The following is a 19,934-nucleotide window of genomic DNA, read 5'->3' as shown; positions in this document are numbered from 1 at the left end:
GTATTAGACAGCATGAGACTAACCAATCTACTGATCTTCTTGTGCAGTTGGAATAAGACAGGGGAAGAGCCAGGATGCAGTAAGAGGAAAATCATAGTGAAACTGTAGAGACCACAGCAGAGGGAGTATGGGGGGCCGCCAGTCTGACTTCAAGATGGCTGATGGTCTCCTAGAGGTATTCTTCTCTCCTCCCCGCTCCGCCCCGATTCCCTTCCTCTCCCACACACCCAGGGCTGGAATTCAGGGCACTTGTTAGCTGCCTGCAGGCAGGTCCATAGGGATCCTCAAAATGGGCCAAGTTTCTGCCTTCCCCCACCCAAAAAAATGTTTCATTTCTTGATTCTAGAGAAGTCTTGCCAGGATTCTGCATACTGATATTTTAAGAATAAAGTGATATTGCCATGCAGGGCACTACTTTGAGCCCCATCTATGTTCACCTCTGGGATTTAGCCATAACCAAGTACATGTAGTAGGAGATGGTGATGGTTTGCCCTGTGTGTATTTGTATCAGGCAGTATAGGACAAGCATTAAGAAAGCAGCCTCCAGAATTCCACAGATCTGGGTTTAAACTTTAGTTGTGTCACATATTAGCTATGTGGCCTTGGAAAATTCACATATCCTCTTTAAGCCTCCATCCCCTTATTTGTAAAATAAGGACATAAGGATACTGTTTGCTTCACAGGGCCATTGTAAGAATTAAGTGGGGTAAAATTAGCTCTTGGCACAGGGCCTAGAATGTAGTAAGCACTCAAAAAATGACAGCTATAATAGTAGCTACCCCATAAATAAGACTCCTTGGCAGAAATTTACTTTAAGGTAAGAAGAAAGTCGACCCAGTTAAAAGAACAAACAAACAAACTCAAAAAGAGAGGATATGAATACAGTTTGGTGGTGCCCAGCTCTTAGCTCCATTTCCTGGCCCACCTTCCCAGTAATTCATCATCAAATTCCATGACGAGGTGGGATTATAAGCGAATTATGAAAAGAGCTGTTTCATGAAAAACTCATTAAGGCTCTGGGGTACAAGGCAGTGTTGCCTTGGCACCACCACCAATTCCTACAATGTATATATGTTCCACCTGCCCAGGGGAGAGGGAAGCTCTCAAACTTCCCTTCACCATGCTGCACAGCTCAGAAATCCCACAGGATCCAAAGCATGAGATGATACCCAGCAAAGGTGATAGATTTTTCCAGCAAACATGACTTTGGTCCCCAAGCTCATGTGACAGCAGTATCTAATAGGCATCAATATGGTTCGCAACAGATGTAGCAATGATCTCCAGCAGACATGACAATGGTCCCTGGCGGACGTGGTGGTATTTCCGGTAGAAGCATGAATGGTGCTCTGTGGATGCAGCAAGACCCTTGGTGGGCGCAACAGGGTGAGGCTGGTTGACACTTAGTGGTGCTGGGGACCAGGGCTGTGGTTTTGGCCAGTGGTTGGGGGAAGAGAGGAAGAAAATGGCCGACACCAGGGAGGAGTTACTAGTATTCACTCAGGAACATGTGTAGGTATAGCCCAAGGTAGAGAAATGTGGGTATGAGGGAAGTGGAGAAGAGACTCTGAGGTGAGCTGGAGTGAAGAAAATAGGCAAGGAGATATGGCATATGCTTCTGTTATCTGGGATGCCTATGACAGTCAAACGAAGACCTTCATTTACAGCACCGTATTTCAGTGAGGAAGTGGAGTGAACGCTGCACCAGGAGCCCGGAGCACTAGGTTTTCATCCCAGCCTACCCCTGACTCTCTCTGGAGAAGCACCTTCACCTCTTTGAACCTCAGCTTATCCATGTACAGAAAGGAGGGAAGAGAGTCACCCTTTCTGTAATGATTTTATTTCATCACCAGCAGATTCAGATAAAGCCAAGATCCTTTTAATACTCTTTTCCAGTTGAAATGTGTTAACTCCCATGAACTTGGAAATGCCACCATTCTGGTAAGTAATCTTTTCATGGAAATGGTACATCCTTTAAAATAATGAACGCTCGGTACTCAACCTTAGAACATTATCCAAATTTAGATGAGAAAAGCTGAAGCAAGGAAAAAGGTGTGACCCTATCATACTTTTCCTTTGGGGCATTCAAATACTCAGTAAGGGGATAGGGAAAGTTTTAGTTTCTTTAGCCCCAAGTTGGTGGCAGCAAAAGCTAAGTGAGAGTTGACTATGTCAGGTATGGACTTCCCTGAGGTGATCCAGGTATCCAGGCTGCTTCCTTGCCACCAAGGCAAATGATGCCCTTCTGGGGCTGGCATGCTTGGCCACAAGTAAGAGAACTTCGATAGAGGTCTACAAGTCCCTGGGGAGGGTGTATTTTAAAGAGCTAAAGGTGGACTAACCTGAGGGCTGAGGGGTGGGCAACCCATACCTCTGTGAGATTTACTAGGAGAGGTGAAGTCATCTTCTGGAGCTTATAACTCTATGCCTTCTCGCACATATCCCCCCCAAATAAGGGACCTCTGATAATCATGTGTTTCACTGGAACAACCCCATCCTCATCATTAGTAAAGTGATTGCTGTTTGTGGACATTCATGGAGAAGGTGTCTGGGGAGGTCAGGTGTCACAGGGAAGACTGGAAGACAGACTCGCAAGGAGAGTGTTCCTTTCCATGGTGAAAGCACCAGAGACCAGGATCTGGAATTCAGTCTTAGACATATAGAAACTCTTCTCTTGTCAGTGTGTGAGGGAGGCTGGAGAATAATCAGCAGACTGTCAGTATTGTCATTAAAAGTCAAGGCGTCTTTTAGGAGGCTGACATTCACATCAGCCTGGCATGCACATTCTTAGACAAACTGCAAGGAAGCCAATTTAACAGAAAGTTGTCTGACAAGCAGCAAAGGTGCTACTGAATGGGATCAGCCTGTGATTACCTGACGTATCCATTTCCACCGTGTGGCCTCCCTACTTCTTGGACCAGAAGGGTTGTGTTCAGGGCCAGGACAGCCCTTCCACAGACAGTACTCATATGTCCACTCCCAACTTTTGCCTCAATGACTCTTCCTGTGCCACCCATTTCCAGACACCAATGTCTGACTGATTCCCTTTCTGACTGACACAATCCTTCCATAAATGTGTTAAGATCTTTCATCAGGTCAGGTCACACTCTGAGATATGGCTCCACATTGGGTTGACCCATTACACATGCTCAGCCGGTGAAAAGCCATTTCCTTTCATAGTCTAATTCGTGGGGTCACCCCATTGTTGCCCTCCTCCCATGTAACACCTACACTGTAGTCTTAAAATGTCGTTTTGTTTTATTTCATTTCCCTTTTATTTTCTGTTCTTTTGAATGTCTCCACTGATTTTTTTGAGTGGGATTACTCTGAGAAAGGATGTTATTTTTAGCATAAATCGAATCAAGTGAGATGAAATCTTATAACAAATTCCACTGCCATAATCAACTTCATTATATCAAGGGAGGGCAGGTTCTTTCCCTGCTATAATTTCCCTTTGAGGGACAAAACTATGTTCATAAATAGTGAAATAAAGATACATATATTATCACATTTAGAATTACTAGCTCTAAAAGTTGGTCAGTGAAGGACTGGCAATGTAAAGTAATAGGTTTTTCTTTTTCTTTTTCATAAGCCTTGTCTTGTTGGTGTTTTGTAACCACTAGCAGCTACTAAAAACCCTAAGCCTAGATAAACTGCTTGTGATTCCAACCTTAGATGAACAGATTTGAAGAGGGTAGATTAACCCATACTTCACTCCCAATAACAAAGAATACTAAAGAACAGGCGACATAGTTGCTGCTTTTCAGATTTCAAGATTCTATTTGCTTTAATCACTTTATTTATTGACCCACTCAATTTTTTAAAAAGATTTTATTTATTTATTTGACAGAGAAAGAGAGATCACAAGTAGGCAGAGAGGCAGGCAGAGAGGGAGAGGGAAGCAGGCTCCCTGCCGAGCAGAGAGCCTGATGTGGGGCTCGATCCCAGGACCCCGAGATCATGACCTGAGCCGAAGGCAGAGGCTCAACCCACTGAGCCACCCAGGCACCCCTGACCCACTCAATTTTATATCTATTTATTCCTACCTGATTTGTTCCACAAAGTATCTAAGATAGATGATAAGAACACAAGATCAAAGTTAGGATCAGGAAGAATAAACTCAATGTTAGATCAAGTGAGAGGAAGGGGGTACAAGATATATACGATAGTAGTAGTTCCTGCATAATTATTAAAGAGGAGGTCAGTTTGGGCTGGGCTTCCTGGTGGCAAAAGGAAAAATGAGAATATAATAGATATGAAATTACCTATTACCCATAAAGAAAACCTCCTAAAATAAACAAAGTGCTTTTATTGGCATTGAAGTGGAAAGAAAATTTTTATTAACATCTTTATATAAGAAAAACTCAATGATAGGGATGACACCATCCCACAATACGGTTTGGTAACACAAAAACCAAAAGAATTCTGTGTTTTTTGAGGGTTTTGTTTTCCTTGTTCATTTTCTTCATTTTACTAGAGCAATGCATCCTCTGTCTATTCTTCTAGATGTTAGCATACATTTTTTAATATTTAGTAACATCTAAGTTTAATCAGTATTTTTACCTGCTCCTGAGAAGTTCAAGGACATTATAAGACTCTATCAAATTATTTCCCTCCCAACTTTAGAGTTTATGCTAGTTTGGTTCTATCTTGCTTTGTAACTCTACAAATGAAACATCATTGTTGTTTTGTATGACCAAAGTTTATATTAATTTATTTATGAATGTCTTTGTTTACCATCTCTTCTTGCATTTCAGACTTTCAATCTGAGTTCATTTTCTCTGAATCTGAAGTATATCCTTCAGAATTTCGTTTTGTAAGGACTCATACTCAGTTTTATTTGCCTTAAATGTCTTTATTTTGCCCTCATTCTTAAAAGAACTTTTCACTAATTATAGAGTTTGGGATTGATAATTCTTTTCTCAGCACATTAAAGGTAATATTCCTTATCTTCTGGCTTCCACAATGACTGTTGAAAACAGTGCTGTAATTTTAACTTTTATTCATTTGAGGTGATTTGTCTTTTATCTTTGGCTGCTCTTAAGATCTTCTCTTTGACCTCGGTGTTTTGAACTTTTGCTACCATGTGCCTGGGAGTGATTTTCTGCTTTTTTATCCTGTTGAGGATTTGTTGGGATTCTGTGGTTTAGAGTCTTTCAAGAATTCTGAAAAATTCTCAGCCATTATCTCTTCAAACACTGTCACTTTTTCATTCTTTCTAATGTTTCCACCTAGAACTTCAATTAGACATATGGACTTTCTCACTCTATCCTTCTTTACTTGTAATTTCTCAAATTTCTTTTTAATATTGTTTCTCTGTGCTATATTCTGTATAATTTTCTTTAGCTTTATCTCCTGCTTCACTGGTTATCTCTTAATATTGTCCAATATGTTGTTTAATCCATACACTGTTTTAAATTTCAATGATACTTTTCACTTCTAGGTCTATTTCAAATACACTTGGTGTTTTATTTAATACTTTTTGTGTGTTTCTTGTTCTTACTTTTAGGCTTCTCTTTTATTTCTTGAGGCATACTAAATGTACTAATTACATAGTTTGAAAGTCTATAAAAATGTAATTCTGTTCTCTGTTGTTTCTGTTGATTCTCACTTATGATCCTTGTTTCTTTGAGTGTTTTGTAATTTTCTTTTTATTGTGGGCTTATATTCTTTGGAACATTATCTGTAGGAATTTTTTGAGAACTGGGTTAAAGTTCCTATCCCCCAGAGAGAATTTCCTGTGACTTCAGTGCCTACAGGCACTACCAGTTTTCTGAGTTTTTCACACTGTAATATTAGCATGAATTTGGATCTACAGAATAAAGACCAATATCAGCTATGAAGCATTCATGATGAAAACATTTCACCTGAATTTAGTCATGAGGAAAAAAACTGGTCATACCCAGAAAAAACTGATCAAACAGAATATGACTGTTGGCCCAAATTCTTAAAAAAAAAAAAAAAAGTCATTGTCACACATGTGAAAAAGAAAAGGGAGGTTATTCTTCTTAATTAAATAGAAAAAAAAAAAACTAAAGAAATAGAACAATCAAATGCAATGCATTCACTTTAATCAACTTGTTTTTCTTTTTTAAGACATATTTGGGAGACAATATTAGAATACAAAGTATATATTAAATGATATTATGGAATTATCATTACTTCTCTTAGGTGAGATAATGATACAGTGATTATATAAGAGGATATCTTTGTTCTAGGAGATGCCTGTTCAAGTATTTAAGGGTAAAGTGTCCTGTGCTTATAACTTCATTTCAGTTGGTTCAAACAAAAACCCCAGATGGTTATCTAAACACACACACACACACACACACACACACACACACACACACAGGTAGGTATAGGAAGAGAAACTGGTGATTCTAGGAGAGCTATTCGTTGTGCTTTTGTCTGGACTTTTTTGTAGGTTTTTAAACATTCAAACTTTTAAATTTTGTGAGAAAAGGCAAAAACAAATAAACAAAAAAATCACATGAGGGAAGGCTCTAGCCACAAATTTTGAGGAGGAAGATTTTTCTCCCCTTCACAAGGGCCAAGATGAAGACAGGCAAATCTCCTTGTTCCCCACTTCTGGACAGAGGGCTTATTTCTAACCTTCTCTTACACAGAGGATGTAACCCCTTGAGGTCTCAGCTTTATCTGGAAGTTGGGGGGGAGGGTCCTGTATTAGACTCTTCACCCTGGGAAAGACAGGCTTTTTAAAATCCCTTCAACCTAGGAAGCTGATAAAACAGAAGTTCAGTATCCCAGGGTTTATCAGATACTCTCAGGGTAAAAGCTGATTTTCCTGCTCATCTACCTCCCAGGATTCATGCTTTAACTTTATATTTGGCCTCTGGATTTCTTGCTTTCTTGCAGCTGAGTAATTCATCTAATTTGTAAAATGTTTTCCACCCCAGAGATGCCTGGGTGGCTCAGTCAGTTAAATATCTGCCTTTGGCTCAGGTCAGGATCCCAGGGTCCTGGGATTGAGGTGCCCATTGGGTTCCTTGCTCAGCAGGGAACCTGCTTCTTCTTCTGCCTGCCACTCCCCCTGCTTGTGCTCTCTGTCTCTCTCTCTCTCCCTCCCTCTTTCTCTCTGACAAAGAGATAAATAGAGTCTTCTAAAAAAATAAAATATTTTCCACCCCCAAGTTTTAATTGTTTTTACTAGGAGAATCATTTAGGGCATCTTTTCATATGATACTAGTAGAAACAGAAGTCTTCATGCAACAATATTTTAAATGAAAGGTATTGTTTTTCTCTCAATTCCTGTAGAGATTTAAATAGCAATTAAAGCCGTAAGCACATTTTGAAAAAAATATGCCTTATCATATCATTATTATAAAGCCCCTGGCCTTAATACATAAATCCAGCATATTTACCTTTCATCTACCAGTTGAAAACATAGTTGTCTCAAAACAAAAGAGTACTCCATCAAGCCAATCTTTTCCCCTAAGTTATGAAGCTCATTTATTCAATTTATTGTAAAGTCATAATTCTACATTCTGTGCCCAAAAATGTATATGTGAAGAGAGGCTGGGTCATGAAAGAACACCTTCTCAGGGAGTCATAAACACCTTTCCTAACAACAGTGGAAACAGCCCTGTTTACAAGAGCAATACATCCCTTCTTTCATGCTTCATTTGTTTGCTTATATGAGGAGCAGGCTACTAAAGCCAGTATCTCCCACATTTTCTTTTTAGTGTAGTGGACTTGGGAGCCCTGGACCAAGCCACTCCAGGATGTCACACTTCCCTTAACACAAGCCTCCAGTTAAGAACCAGGGTGAACCTCTCCCCTAAATGGCTAAGTAAGCTATCACCCGTTCCCTCAGTGGTGTGAACACCAGCCTCAATGGATGAAGGGAAACATTTATTTAAAAGAAAATAGAGAAAGAAAATAAAAGAAACATTATTCTGCAACAAGCCAACCTCAGAATCATAACATTCCATGATGTTCCATAGTCCCTGATTATAATAGAATAATTGTTCTCCAATGTCAGTTATAGGTTGTGGACGGAGGCTCTTTTTATTCTGGGATCTTCCTTGGCCTGAACCAGCCCCCAAACTCTATTTCTCTGATCTGTGTGTTGGCCAACATATCTAGGTGTCCCTGTACGCACAGAGTCACTCAGGAGTAAGATTATTCTGTTTCTGTGTATAGTAGCACAACCTCTTTGATTATCCTCCTCCTTGATTTTGGAGCTCCATTTTTGCCCTAGGTTACCAAAACAGCCAAAAGTATTAATTTTGCTTGTAGGCAGGGTAATTAACATTTCCTCTCAATCCTGCTTTCCTTTTCTTCTTTTTACAAGAGGTTTGGGTGCCCTTTCCCTAGGAGGATGTGCTCTGCTGTTTAAAGATTGTCAAGGCAACCTACTGCTTCTCCAATTCCTCTCATTCAGGCTCAGGACAATAATAGATTAACTAACTCAGTGACAAACGAAAATACCTGAACCTCATCAAAGAAAGAAAGAAAAAAGAAAGAAAAGATACTAATGAAACAACTATGTGCAGGCACTAGGTCAAATGTTTATTCTTTCACCTAAAAAGTGCCACTGGCATCTGCATTCACCTCACAGCCGGTACCATTAACATCCCTATTTTAGGGTGACACTCCGGTCTCAGAGACAGAGCAACTGAAAGGCTGCCCAAGGGCACACGGTGATGGTGATGGAGTCAGGAACAAAACCAGGCAGGGTGGCCACAGAGCCTGCTGCAGTTCTAGCCAGGGCATTACCCCTGCTCGTTGGCACCAGCTCTGCTCAGAAGTGTTTCAAATTCACACATCTGGGATGTCCACTTCAGATCTCGAGAGTCACAGCCCCAATCTAGGAATAAACAACCAGTGCTGACTGAAAGCCACAATAGGCCAGCCACCGCCCTAGAGCTGCCTCTCTTACAGCTCTCAAGATCCATGGCATTTGCAGTTCCTGCTGAAGAAATGGAAACCCCACCCCACCCACACAAGAGCCCAAGAGAATTCCCAAACCATACCCCTCATAAGTGCTTAGGCCTGTGTGGCTCCTCCAGGCCACTTCCCCAGAGTAGATATAGCATTCCTTCACAGGTGTGGGCGAGGTCATCATATACTGTGCTGCTGACCTCGCCATTTTGGCAATGGTCTTTAAGAAGCGTAGAGAAAGAAAAAGTAAATACCAGAAAACTGAGTTTTTTGGTTTCAGATTATAGAGCATTTTCATATATAGTTAAATGAACACCAAGAAATTCATTCTTAGGGCCTCACTTCACTTAATCTGCTCAGGCAGCAGAGTTTAATGCGTTGGTCAGATATTTCGTGCTCCCTGAGATAGCGCAGCAGAGTAGAAGGGTGCTGGGGCTGGGGCTGGGGTCAGAGACCTGAGTGTGACTCCAAGCTCTGGCATTTCCTCGGGAAGGTTATGCAACCTCCCAGACCTTTAGTTTTCTGGTCTTTACAGTGGGGATTATAACCATCCTACCTATCACACCTCATTGTGAAGATCAAGATCAAATATATGAGCGACTTAATGAGATTTAAGGTCGATCGCTATGATTAGCGATGAGGTGTATGTATGTGCTCATGCATGTACATGCACAGATATGTGAGCACGAACATGGACACAGTGCCGTGTATAAGTAAGCTGCATTATGCACATGAAGGTGAAAAAAATTCGTCATAATGTCTCAGGAGAAGCTCTGATAGATTGTGCTAAGGCAAGCCTGCAGGCCTCTGATTTTAGCTGCTTAACTAGCAGGACAGCAGACAGTGTAGAAAGATTGCTACTGTGACCAAGATAAGAGAACGGTAGTCCTCAAAGGACTGGCACGAAGCCACGCCTCCCGCGGCCCCTTCAGGGAGCTGCCCCGGAACTCCCTAGCTCCCCCGAGAGGGCGCCGGAAATGAGCTCTCAAGTTAGGGGTTGGGGGAGAGGGGTGGATGTGGGGTGATGAAAGAGGCAGGTATGATGAAGGGCATGGGACTCTCTGACAGGTTTTTTAAAAGGAATCAGCATTTAACAACCCCAGACACAATAAACTTGTCCTTGAGGGACGCTTTGCTGCCTTCTCGTCTTTCCTTCCCATGCCCTCCTTCTCTTTTCTTGTTCCCCAGTTCCTCTGCTACTTTTGCTCACTTCTGGTGTTTTCTGGCACAGCTTTTACTTTACTGAATTGGTCAGGTCTATTTTCCTTTCCCGCTGGCCAATTTTTAAATGCAGCGGCCAGAATAATCATCACTAGGAATTAGATCCATACTCAGAACGACTTCTGGGAGGCGACATTCTCTTTCTGAGAATTACGTTAAGTTGGAATTTCATTTTTAAATGACATGTAGGATGAAACACATGCTATATATCAATGAAAGTCAGTGTTCAAACGGAATAATAAAATGTGTTTGCAGTTCACATCTCCCATAAGAGGAATCACATTTTCATTACACATTTTTCAGGTTAGTGACCAAGTCCCTCCCATTTCTCCTGAAACTGATATAAAGTTGGTCCATTTTGATGCCGCTGGGAAAATACTATACCTAGAAAGAGGAAGGAGAGGAACAGTAGATTTAATATTTATTAGTTTGTGGTACTAGGCAGCAGGATGTAACTCGTGTCATGTCCCTCAACTCCTAGGTCTGAGCAGAAGATTGTAGAGTAAGGAATAGGGTATCAACAACAGGAGTCCATTAATATTTGCTTCTTCTTCCTTCCCACCCACCCCTCCTTTTTTGTCTCTGCTTAATAATTAAGCCTAATTTAATAGATAGGGTTTTTCAGAAAATGTATGATCTAAAACAGAGCTTGGTAACTTTTTCTATAGAGGGCCACGGAGTAAAGACTTGAGGCCTTTGCAGGCCATAGGTGCTCTGTTACAACAGCTCATCCTTGCAGTGATGTAACAAAAGCAGCCACAGATGAATGAACACGGTTGTTCCAATAAAACTTTATTTATAGCTTAAATTTTACATAATTTTCACATTTGTCGGAAATAAGACTCTTTTTATTTTTGTTCCTATCCTTTAAAAAAATGTAAAAACTCTGTTTGCTGAGACCAAGAGAACAGACAATGGACCAGTTTGCCAATTCCTGGCCCAGAACTTATTTATTAAGAGTATGCTTCTCATTAGACCTATCAAAGTTGAAGTTACCTTTTTTTTCCCTTCCACTTTTCCCTGCATCAGTTACTTTTTTCCCCACAGCCTCCCTCCTACTCTGATTTACCAATACCTCACTTCTCCTCTAGCTTTACTTGTTTTTTGGCACTATGAACCTCACAAGAGAATAAAGGCCATTTGCCAAAGACCCCCCCCGCCCCCACCGCCTGTAAGCACCCAGCACTGTGGTGAGCACTAACAAAATGGTAGACACAGACTCTGTGGCTGACCATGTTGACATCATCAGCTATCCATTGTCCTCTTTCTCTTCCTTCCTGGTACAGTCTACTCCCACAATAGATGCTGGACCCTAGTCATCACTTCCCACCCATCCTGGTAGATAAGATGTGGGTATATCTGTGATCTACTCCTAGACAATTTTAAACCAGAGAAGTCTGTTTGGGTGCTCCTGAGAAAGGCCTTTTCCACTGGAAAAAGAGAGAAAGAGAGAGTGACAGTAAAAGTGAGAGAGACAAGAACAGAAGACTCATCTTCTTGCTTCCTACTTTTGCATCATGTCATGTAAAGATATGATGTTTGGAGCTGCAGCAGCTGTCTTGCAACTGTGAGGAAGGTCCAAAAGCTTTTTAGCACATGTAGAATACCTTCTCATTCTTCATGACCCAAATAAAAAGCCATCTCTTCTAGGAACATTTTTCTAATTCTAACTATAAGTTACTTTAAGTATTTCCTTATTTCTTGGGACACCTCTGTATGATAGCCCATGTCATATTTTTTATATCATCTGCTTCTCTGAGTAGACTATGAGTGGGAGAACAAGAACTGTGCTTTATTCATCTTTGCATGCCCATTGTCTAACAGTGCTAGGCACATTCTAGAAGACTCTAAGTAAATTTTTTTTTAGTGAATTAGTGATGGACACATAGTAAATATTTGTTGCTTAACTGATCACATTAATGAGAAGAAACTCTAATTAAGATTTCATATGCAATAGACAAATATTCTTTCCAACTCAATACTTTTGTCACTGACTAGATAGCAACACCCACATAATTTTAGAATTTGGAGTTGGAAGGGCGCCTGGGTGGCTCAGTTGGTTAAACATCTATCTGCCTTCAGCTGAGGTCATGATCCTGAGGGCCCAGGATCAAACCCTGTATCTGGCTTCCTGCTCAGCAGAGAGCCTGCTTTTCCCTGCCCCTCACCCCACTCATTCTCTCTCTCTCTCTCTCTCAAATAAATAAATAAAATCTTTAAAAAAAGAATTTGGAGTTGGAAAAATTGTACATATCTAGTCCAACTCCTTTATGAACTCATTAACTACAGTGAGCCTCATTAAGGCTCATTGTAATTAGCAATACCAATTTTCCTGTTGACAGTTAACTAAAATCCTTCATATGTTTGTTCCTTTAGTTAGGTTAAACATGTACCCAAGGATTCCAGTGATACTATTTATTTGTGTATAAACCTTTTTTCTTTCCATAGGTAAACTTCAGTTTGGAGCAAATTATCCCTAATCCTAAACTCCTTACATCCAAATGAGTAGAATTTTAGCACTTTTTGCAGGTTTGCTTTATATCCTATTATTTTATTTCACTTTGTATCATATTTTCTTAGCAAATATATTTAGACATCTGGCCCTAAATTTGGTATTGTCTTGGTACGATAATCATTGTTATCACTTGACATTGAAGGAATTACCATGTGATGTGGATGGATTAATGTATTATTTAATGAAGGAGAGAAGTTACTTTAAGAAATGCTAGAGATGGGGCACCTGGGTGGCTCAGTGGGTTAAAGCCTCTGCCTTCAGCTCAGGTCATGGCCTCAGGGTCCAGGGATCGAGCCCCACATCGGGCTCTCTGCTCAGCGGGGAGTCTGGTTCCCCCTCTCTGTCTCTGCCTGACTCTCTGCCTACTTGTGATTTCTCTCTCTTTGTCAAATAAATAAAAATCTTAAAAAAAAAAAAAAAGAAAAAAGAAAAAAAGAAATGCTAGAGGCAGGGTGCTTGGGTGGTGTAGTCGGCTAAGCATCCAATTCTTGGTTTTAGCTCAGGTCATGATCTCAGGGCTGTGGGATCCAGCCCTGCTGATTATGGAGTCTGCTTGAGACACTGTCTCCCTCTCCCTCTGTCTCCTCTCCACACAGCCCCCGCCTTCTGCCTCCACATGCTCTCTCTCTCTCTCTCTTTCTTTCTCAAATAAATAAATAAATCTTAAAAAAGAAGAAGAAATGCTAGTTGTCAAAACTCCCTCTGGACTTCAAGTCGGGTAGACATAGTTATTTGTAATAATTGTCCACACAACTGCATTTTTCTAAGGAATTTTTACATGGTATTTGTTAAAGTATATTAAAGAAGCTTAATGAGAGTTTTTTTTAATAGTCTACTTAGACCCTTAGTGAGATTGAAAATGAGTGATTTTACACATTTGTTTTTTGCTTCACTAATCTTCAGTGCCTAAATTGCTGTCTTTTAAGTTCTGGGGGGAAAAAAAACCTGTTTACTTTTAACCACACACGAATCTGAAGCCCCCTGCTTAATTTATCAGTTCCTTATTTGTGCTAACTATTTTCTAGAGAAGCTATTATCCTGTCAGTTAATCAAGTACCTTCCTTTGTTATTAACATTAAACTGCATAGCAGCCCACAGTCTACATTTTCCAGGGCTGTGGCATAAATGTTATCACACATTAGAGTATAAACCATATTCCCTTTAAGCCATCTTTAAGTGTTAATAATTATTTTCCATTTCCACTCCCTTCAAGAATTCAAGGGGAAAACTTAACATAACTCATGATAATCTTATCCAAATATCAATTAACAAATATGTGTAAAACTTCTTAGTTGTGTCAGATAGCAGTATGTAATATGAGTAACTTCCCCTCTACTAAGGAACACAAGGAGCAGGAGCAGGATGGGTATCCCCACACCCAAAATGAAATTCGGATGTAGACTGATGACAGTGCCACATATGCAGCAGAAGGGTTTGGAAAAGTTTATTACCCACATAAGGAGGCTTTCTGCCAAGAGCAGGATGGGCTCCCAAGCTGGCTTGGAAGAGCAGGGAAAGGACATTGTTTGGGGGATTTCGTGGTGGTCAGGGGGTGGGGCTGGGGTGAGGATTCCTGGGCGTGGTCTAGGGCTCCCGCAGTTGGAACTTCCTGCCAGCCCCAAAGGAAGGAGCACCCACGCTTTCTTGTCAGCTAGCTCTGATGTGGGGCCAATGGGAAGGGGGAATGGTAGAGCTTGAAAGCTGTAAGCAAGCATAAAACATGGAGGTATGCTCTGTATAAAACAGTTATAAATGGAAGGATGCCTAGTTTATCAGCTACCTATTGCTACAATAATATTACATAACAATCTTAAAATCTTACGACATACAAAATAAACATTTATTGTTCACATGTCTGGAGTTGGCTACACAGAGCTGCCGATCTTGCCTGAACTCCTTCACCTGTCTGAATCAGCTGTCAGCTGATCTCATGTGGCTATGCCCAGGATGACCGTGGTGACTAAGCTTTGCTCCATGTCTCTCAACCTCCAGCAAGCTAGCACGGCCATGCTTTCACGACAAAGGCAGAAGTGAAAGAGTAAGCAAGCCCAATCACACAAATACTTTTGAAGCTTCTGAATATGGCATTTTTTTTTTCTAATATGCGTGGGCCAAGGAAATCACATGGCCAAACCTAGAAGCATAATGGGAAAGCAAAAGATGTAGAGATAGAAGAGCAAAGAATTGCGACAATTTTTGCAACCTACCACACAAATGGATTACTAACATATCACAACCTCTTATCCTACGTGACAGTGCTGAGAGAAGGAAAGTCAATTCAATGAGCTACTCACTAGGACATGCTAGGCACTAGGAAATGGGGCTACAAAAAGAAATGAGACAGTGCTAAGAAGGTCACAGTCTGATATTGGAGAAAAATTAAACAATCCATTATTAAGTTAAAATTCAGTGAAATAAGTGCAACAACAGATATTTTAATGAGGTGGCACAGACTAGACACTGATTAACTCTTTCATTTCCTTTATCATTGATTTCATATCCAGTTTAATGGATTGTATTGTAATCACTGTCATCAAATTTCCTCCTGGCGTTGAAGACATAAAGAAAAAGTTGACTGAGATTCTCCAGTGAATGGCTTCCTCAAAAGTCAGGCTCTTTAGAAGCAAAACTAAATTGTAAGTACGCTAGACTAGCAGAAAGTCACTGGGTTCTCTTACTGATCCTTACACTTATCAGTCACTCAGGTTCAACCAAAATTTATTGTGTGCACCCCTGGGCAAGCTATTTTGCTGCGAATATTCTAAGAATTGGAGTTACCTAACAAAGATGACTAAACAAGCATGACTTAAAAAATAAGATCTGCCTCCAGATAACTTACAGTTTAGTCCTGCTGACTCTGAAGTCCTGCTTAAAGCAGAAGGTGGGAGCCTGGAGCTCCCTCTAACTCAGGCCATTGTTGGGGACAGTTTGAAGATTTGAAGATTCTTCACTCATGTCATTAGTACACAGTCAGATGGCCAGAAACACGTATACTTTGTCTCTACAGCACACTCTCATAAGTAGATAAATGGTGACCCATTCCACAGAGTGGCGTCAGTGTAATGGGACATTATATGACGACAGACCTCAAATAGAAGAGCTATGTTAAGATAGCTCACAAATCCCCAGGTGACTAGCTATGACCGGAATCATAACTAGTGAGGGTTATTCTAGTACAGTTTGAAAATAAGATGATGAGTTCGTTTTCCAGCTTGTGGCAGATCAAACTCCAATATGAAATTCTTTGAGACATGAAGATAGCATAGAAATGCTTTGCTGGGTCTTCTCCAATACTCAAGATTTTCCAACAGGGAAACGTTTTGCCATTGTTCTGAAATATTTTTTTCTTCTACTTAATTCACATTATTTCTAGAAGTCACCTACCTCCTACTACCTAGGAAAAAGACCAATTCCTTATGTTCCTTCCCTCTCTTTCAGTATGTTCCCTACTCCCATACCTTTCAACTGTCACATGGAATCTTTGGGGAAGACGGAACAGAAGTGGGCAGGCAGAGTGGAAACTAGACTGACAATAAATTTTCCATAAAGCACCACCGTCCTATCTAGAGCAATTCCTTGGGATGCGTTTTATTTCCTTTAAAAACTCAAAGCTTTCAAACGTCCGCTGTTCAGGTCTCAAAACTTGATGGGGAAAAAAATACGCAACGTTTGAAGTACCCAAGAAAAGCTTGAAGAAATAAAAGAAATCAATTGCTCCCTGGACCACTTGAGGAGGCAAGCGTTCTTGGAGAGCCTTCAGGGTTCCTTCGCAAGGGAATCTACGACGGGTGTTAAAAAGCCTCTCCAAATTCTGTTCCTTTTAGAAAACAAAAGGGGTACAGGAGGTAGCGGGACTGACGGTGCCTAACGCTAGCGGGCAGGGTTACTCTGTTCCCCCTTTCGCTCCCCTCTTCCTCTCCATCCCTACCCCGTCCTGTGCGCCTATCCCAGCCCAGGCTTCCCGCTCTCCCAAAGCGCCTCGCCGAGCAGCGGCCGCTGACTGCGCCCAGCCCAGGTTCCGCTCGGCCGGGTTGGCTTCCCCACCCGGCACCCGGGCCTTTCCCCCCGCCGCCCACGCTCCCCGCTCCGGCCTCCCCCTCTCTTCCCGGCGAACCGGCTTCCCCGCCAAGGGGGCCGCCCCGGCCTTGGCCCTCCCCCGGCCGGCCAGACCATAAAGAGCCGGGCGGCCGCGGCTCAGTAGAGCCGGGAGCGCACTCAGCTCCGCGCGGCGTCCGGACGCGAGCACCGCCCCCGACGGCAGCCCGGGACGCCGCGCCCCGCACACGCCTCGCGCTCCCTCCACCTGCGCCGCCCGCGGGGCCCGACGGACAGAGCGCGCCGCTGGGGACAGCGAGGCACGGCTGAGCTGCCTTCGCCCGCCACCGCCCGCGGCTGCAGGAAGAGCCAACATGCTGGCCCCGCTCGCAGCCGCCTTCCTCCTGCTGCACCTGGCCCTGCCGCCGCGGCTGGGGGCCGGCGCCCAAGCCACCCCCCAGGGTAAGTGGGCTCGCGCCGGGGCGGGGGGCGACGGTCCCCGGGTCCCTCCTTCGCGTTCCGCTTGAACGACAGGAGGAACCAACTCCGTGCGCGCTGCTCGGCCCCTGGCACCTTTCTGTCCCTCTGGGGCCCGAGTCACAGCATTTTGTAATTGGACGCGGTGATTAGAGCATTTTCTGAGTCCATCCAGCGATGAGACCAATTCCCTAAACGACAGTTAGGGGATGCGAAACTTTTCAGTCTATGCGAAGAAGTGGGGTTCATTTGGAGTTTACCGCCCTGCTCTAGACCTCTAACGGGTCCTGTCTGGAGTGGGGTGAAATCCAGGTTCTGTCCCCTGCGGCTCTCTCTGGCGGGCCATCCCCTCGCCCTTGGCCCCCTAAATTCCCCGACGCGGGAGTCCTCTTCCCCCCAGAAAGTCTGAGAGGGTCATCCCCCAGAAGGGCACAGCGTAGTTCTGTTTGCGCCACCACTCGCTGTTTTCTGCTGTTTGTTTGGACCCCAAAGCCTCCTTTGGGAGTTGGCGTGATTTGATTCCTGAGATAAATAGAGCAGGAAGGACTGAGAAGTCGGTGTTTCTGTTATAGAGGTAAAGAATCCGAAAATACCCCAAAACACCTGAATAATCTTCAAACCCCTTATTGAGATTGGGGTGAAGATAACTGTTGGGCAGAAGCACTTAAGCTTAAACTGATTTTTTTTTTTTTGTAAAGGCCAAAAGGAAGAAATTATTTAAGTGAGAAAAGATCTTAGCACCCTAACTAGCCACTCAGTAATGACCTTCACCTGTTGATGTGTTCTCACTAATGAAATAAAGCTGGAAGAGTCACACAGGTCCAAGTAAACGTTGTTACTCCTCACAAAGCCAGAGTGAAAAATGCCTGTGAGGGAATTCTCAAATTCCTTTCCCTCCCATTGCAGTAGCCCCCCTCTTTAAACTTTGCATTTCCCCAAATAACCTCTTTTGATTTTTAGACCGGGCAACCAAATAGTGGTTTCAGGGGGTAATGTTCTGCATTTAGTTTGCCTTGAACTATTTGAAATGCTGCAATTTATCTTCATTGTGACCGCTCTTCTAGGAAGGTGAACAATGATTCCGTAGTTGTATACACTGTGAAATGATGACCACAATAAATCAAATTAACGTCTGTCACCATACAGGATTACAAAAAATTATTTTCTTGCAATGAGAACTTCTGAGGTCTTCTTTCTTAGCAACTTCCAAATATACAATATCATATTATTGATTGTAGTTATCACGCTGTACTTTAAATCCCTGTCAGTTATTTATTTTATAACTGAGGTTTGTTCCTTTTGACATCTTTCACCCATTGCCCCCATCCCAATCTGTTCTCTATCTATGAGCTTGGGTGGTGGTTGTTGAAGATTCCACTTCTAAAGTAAAGTATTTGTCTTAGTGTGTCTCGCTTATTTCACTTAGCATAATGCTCTCAGGGTCCATCCATGTTGTCACAAATGGTGAGATTTCATTCTTTTTTATGGCTAAATGATATTTCATTATATACATACACCACATCTTCTTTATCCGTTCATTATTAATGGACACTTGGGTTGTTTCCATCTCTTGGCGGTTGTAAGTAATGCTGCAGTGAACATGAACCTGCATGTATCTTTTTGAATTAGTGTTTTTGGGGTTTGGGTTTCATTTTGGGGTTTTTTTAAATAAATACCCATCAGTGGGATTGCTGGATTGTATGTAGTTCTATTTTTAGTTTTTCGAGTATCCTCCATAATGTTTTCCATAGTGGTTGCACCAATTTACATTCCCACCAACAGTGCACAAGAAGTCCCTTTGCTCCACATTCTCACCCACATTTGTTATTTCTCTTTGATAATAGCCTTTCTAACAGGTGTGTGGTGATTACTCATTGTGGTTTTAATTTGCATTTCCATGATAATTACTGATGTTGAACACATTCTCATGTTCCTGTTGGCCACCTGTAGGTCTTCTTTGGATAAATGTCTCTTCAGGTCTTCTGCCCACTTAAAAATCAGATTGTTTGGTTTTTTGCTATTGAGTTTTATCATTTCTTTATATATTTTGGATATTAATCACGTATCACATAGGATTTGTAAGTATTTTCTCTCATTTGTAGGTTATCTTTACATTTTGTCCATGGTTTCTTTTGCTGTGTGAAGCTTTTTTGATGTAGCCCCATTTAGTTATTGTTGCTTTTGTTGCCTTTGCTTTTTGATGTTAGAAAGGAAGCTTTTTAACACAATTCAAAAGTTTTCTGGTTGAAGACATTATCTGGCAGTTTTAAATTTATGGGTATAATATTTTGTGTTATATGAATTCTTGACGTTTGAAGACTCAACTTCATGGCGTGCTATGGTAGGGATTTTGCTGCTTCTTAGAGTTGCCTGTTTAATGGGACTTGTAATCAGGCTATACTACCTAAATTACCCAGTTAATTTAGTTGCTGTAGATTATCAGATTAAGTCAGGTTTCTGATACATTCTTTTATTGAGTTAATTAGTCTTATAATCATCAGCTCAAGTGAATAATTTGCTTATATCCTTTCTCCTCTGAGCTGCCTTGCTTGTCCTATTAGTATGTATTCAATTTTCATACCGCGGTGGCTGGGCTGATTGGTAGTAGTAATTTCACCTCTAACACTAGAAGGTTGCTTAGATCCCAACACTATTACTAAAATGTAATAACATTAATAGAAAATTGTTGTGTCTCATTTCCTTTTCAAAACACTTTCCAAACTCATTACAGACTAATCCCAACTCTGCCCCTAGAGAAAGAAGCCAATGGATTAGATGAACCTTG

At 41.8% G+C, this 19,934-nt stretch overlaps 1 protein-coding gene across 1 annotated transcript in view; it reads left to right on the top strand.

The window, feature by feature from the left end:
- Positions 1-16,842: 16,842 nt before the first annotated feature.
- THBS4 (thrombospondin 4) overlaps positions 16,843-19,934 on the top strand; it is a 43,263-nt gene continuing 40,171 nt past the window's right edge. The window contains exon 1 of the mRNA XM_080804278.1: positions 16,843-17,134. Coding sequence (XP_080660404.1) covers positions 17,047-17,134 — 88 coding nt within the window. The 5' untranslated portion in view covers positions 16,843-17,046. The remainder of the gene's footprint in view (positions 17,135-19,934) is intronic.

This window comes from Martes martes (assembly GCF_963455335.1).
Source record: "Martes martes genome assembly, chromosome: 5".
In the NCBI taxonomy this organism is placed as follows: Eukaryota; Metazoa; Chordata; class Mammalia; order Carnivora; family Mustelidae; genus Martes; species Martes martes.
Note: the sequence above shows the minus strand (reverse complement) of the source record. Positions and strands in the feature narration are given on the sequence as shown.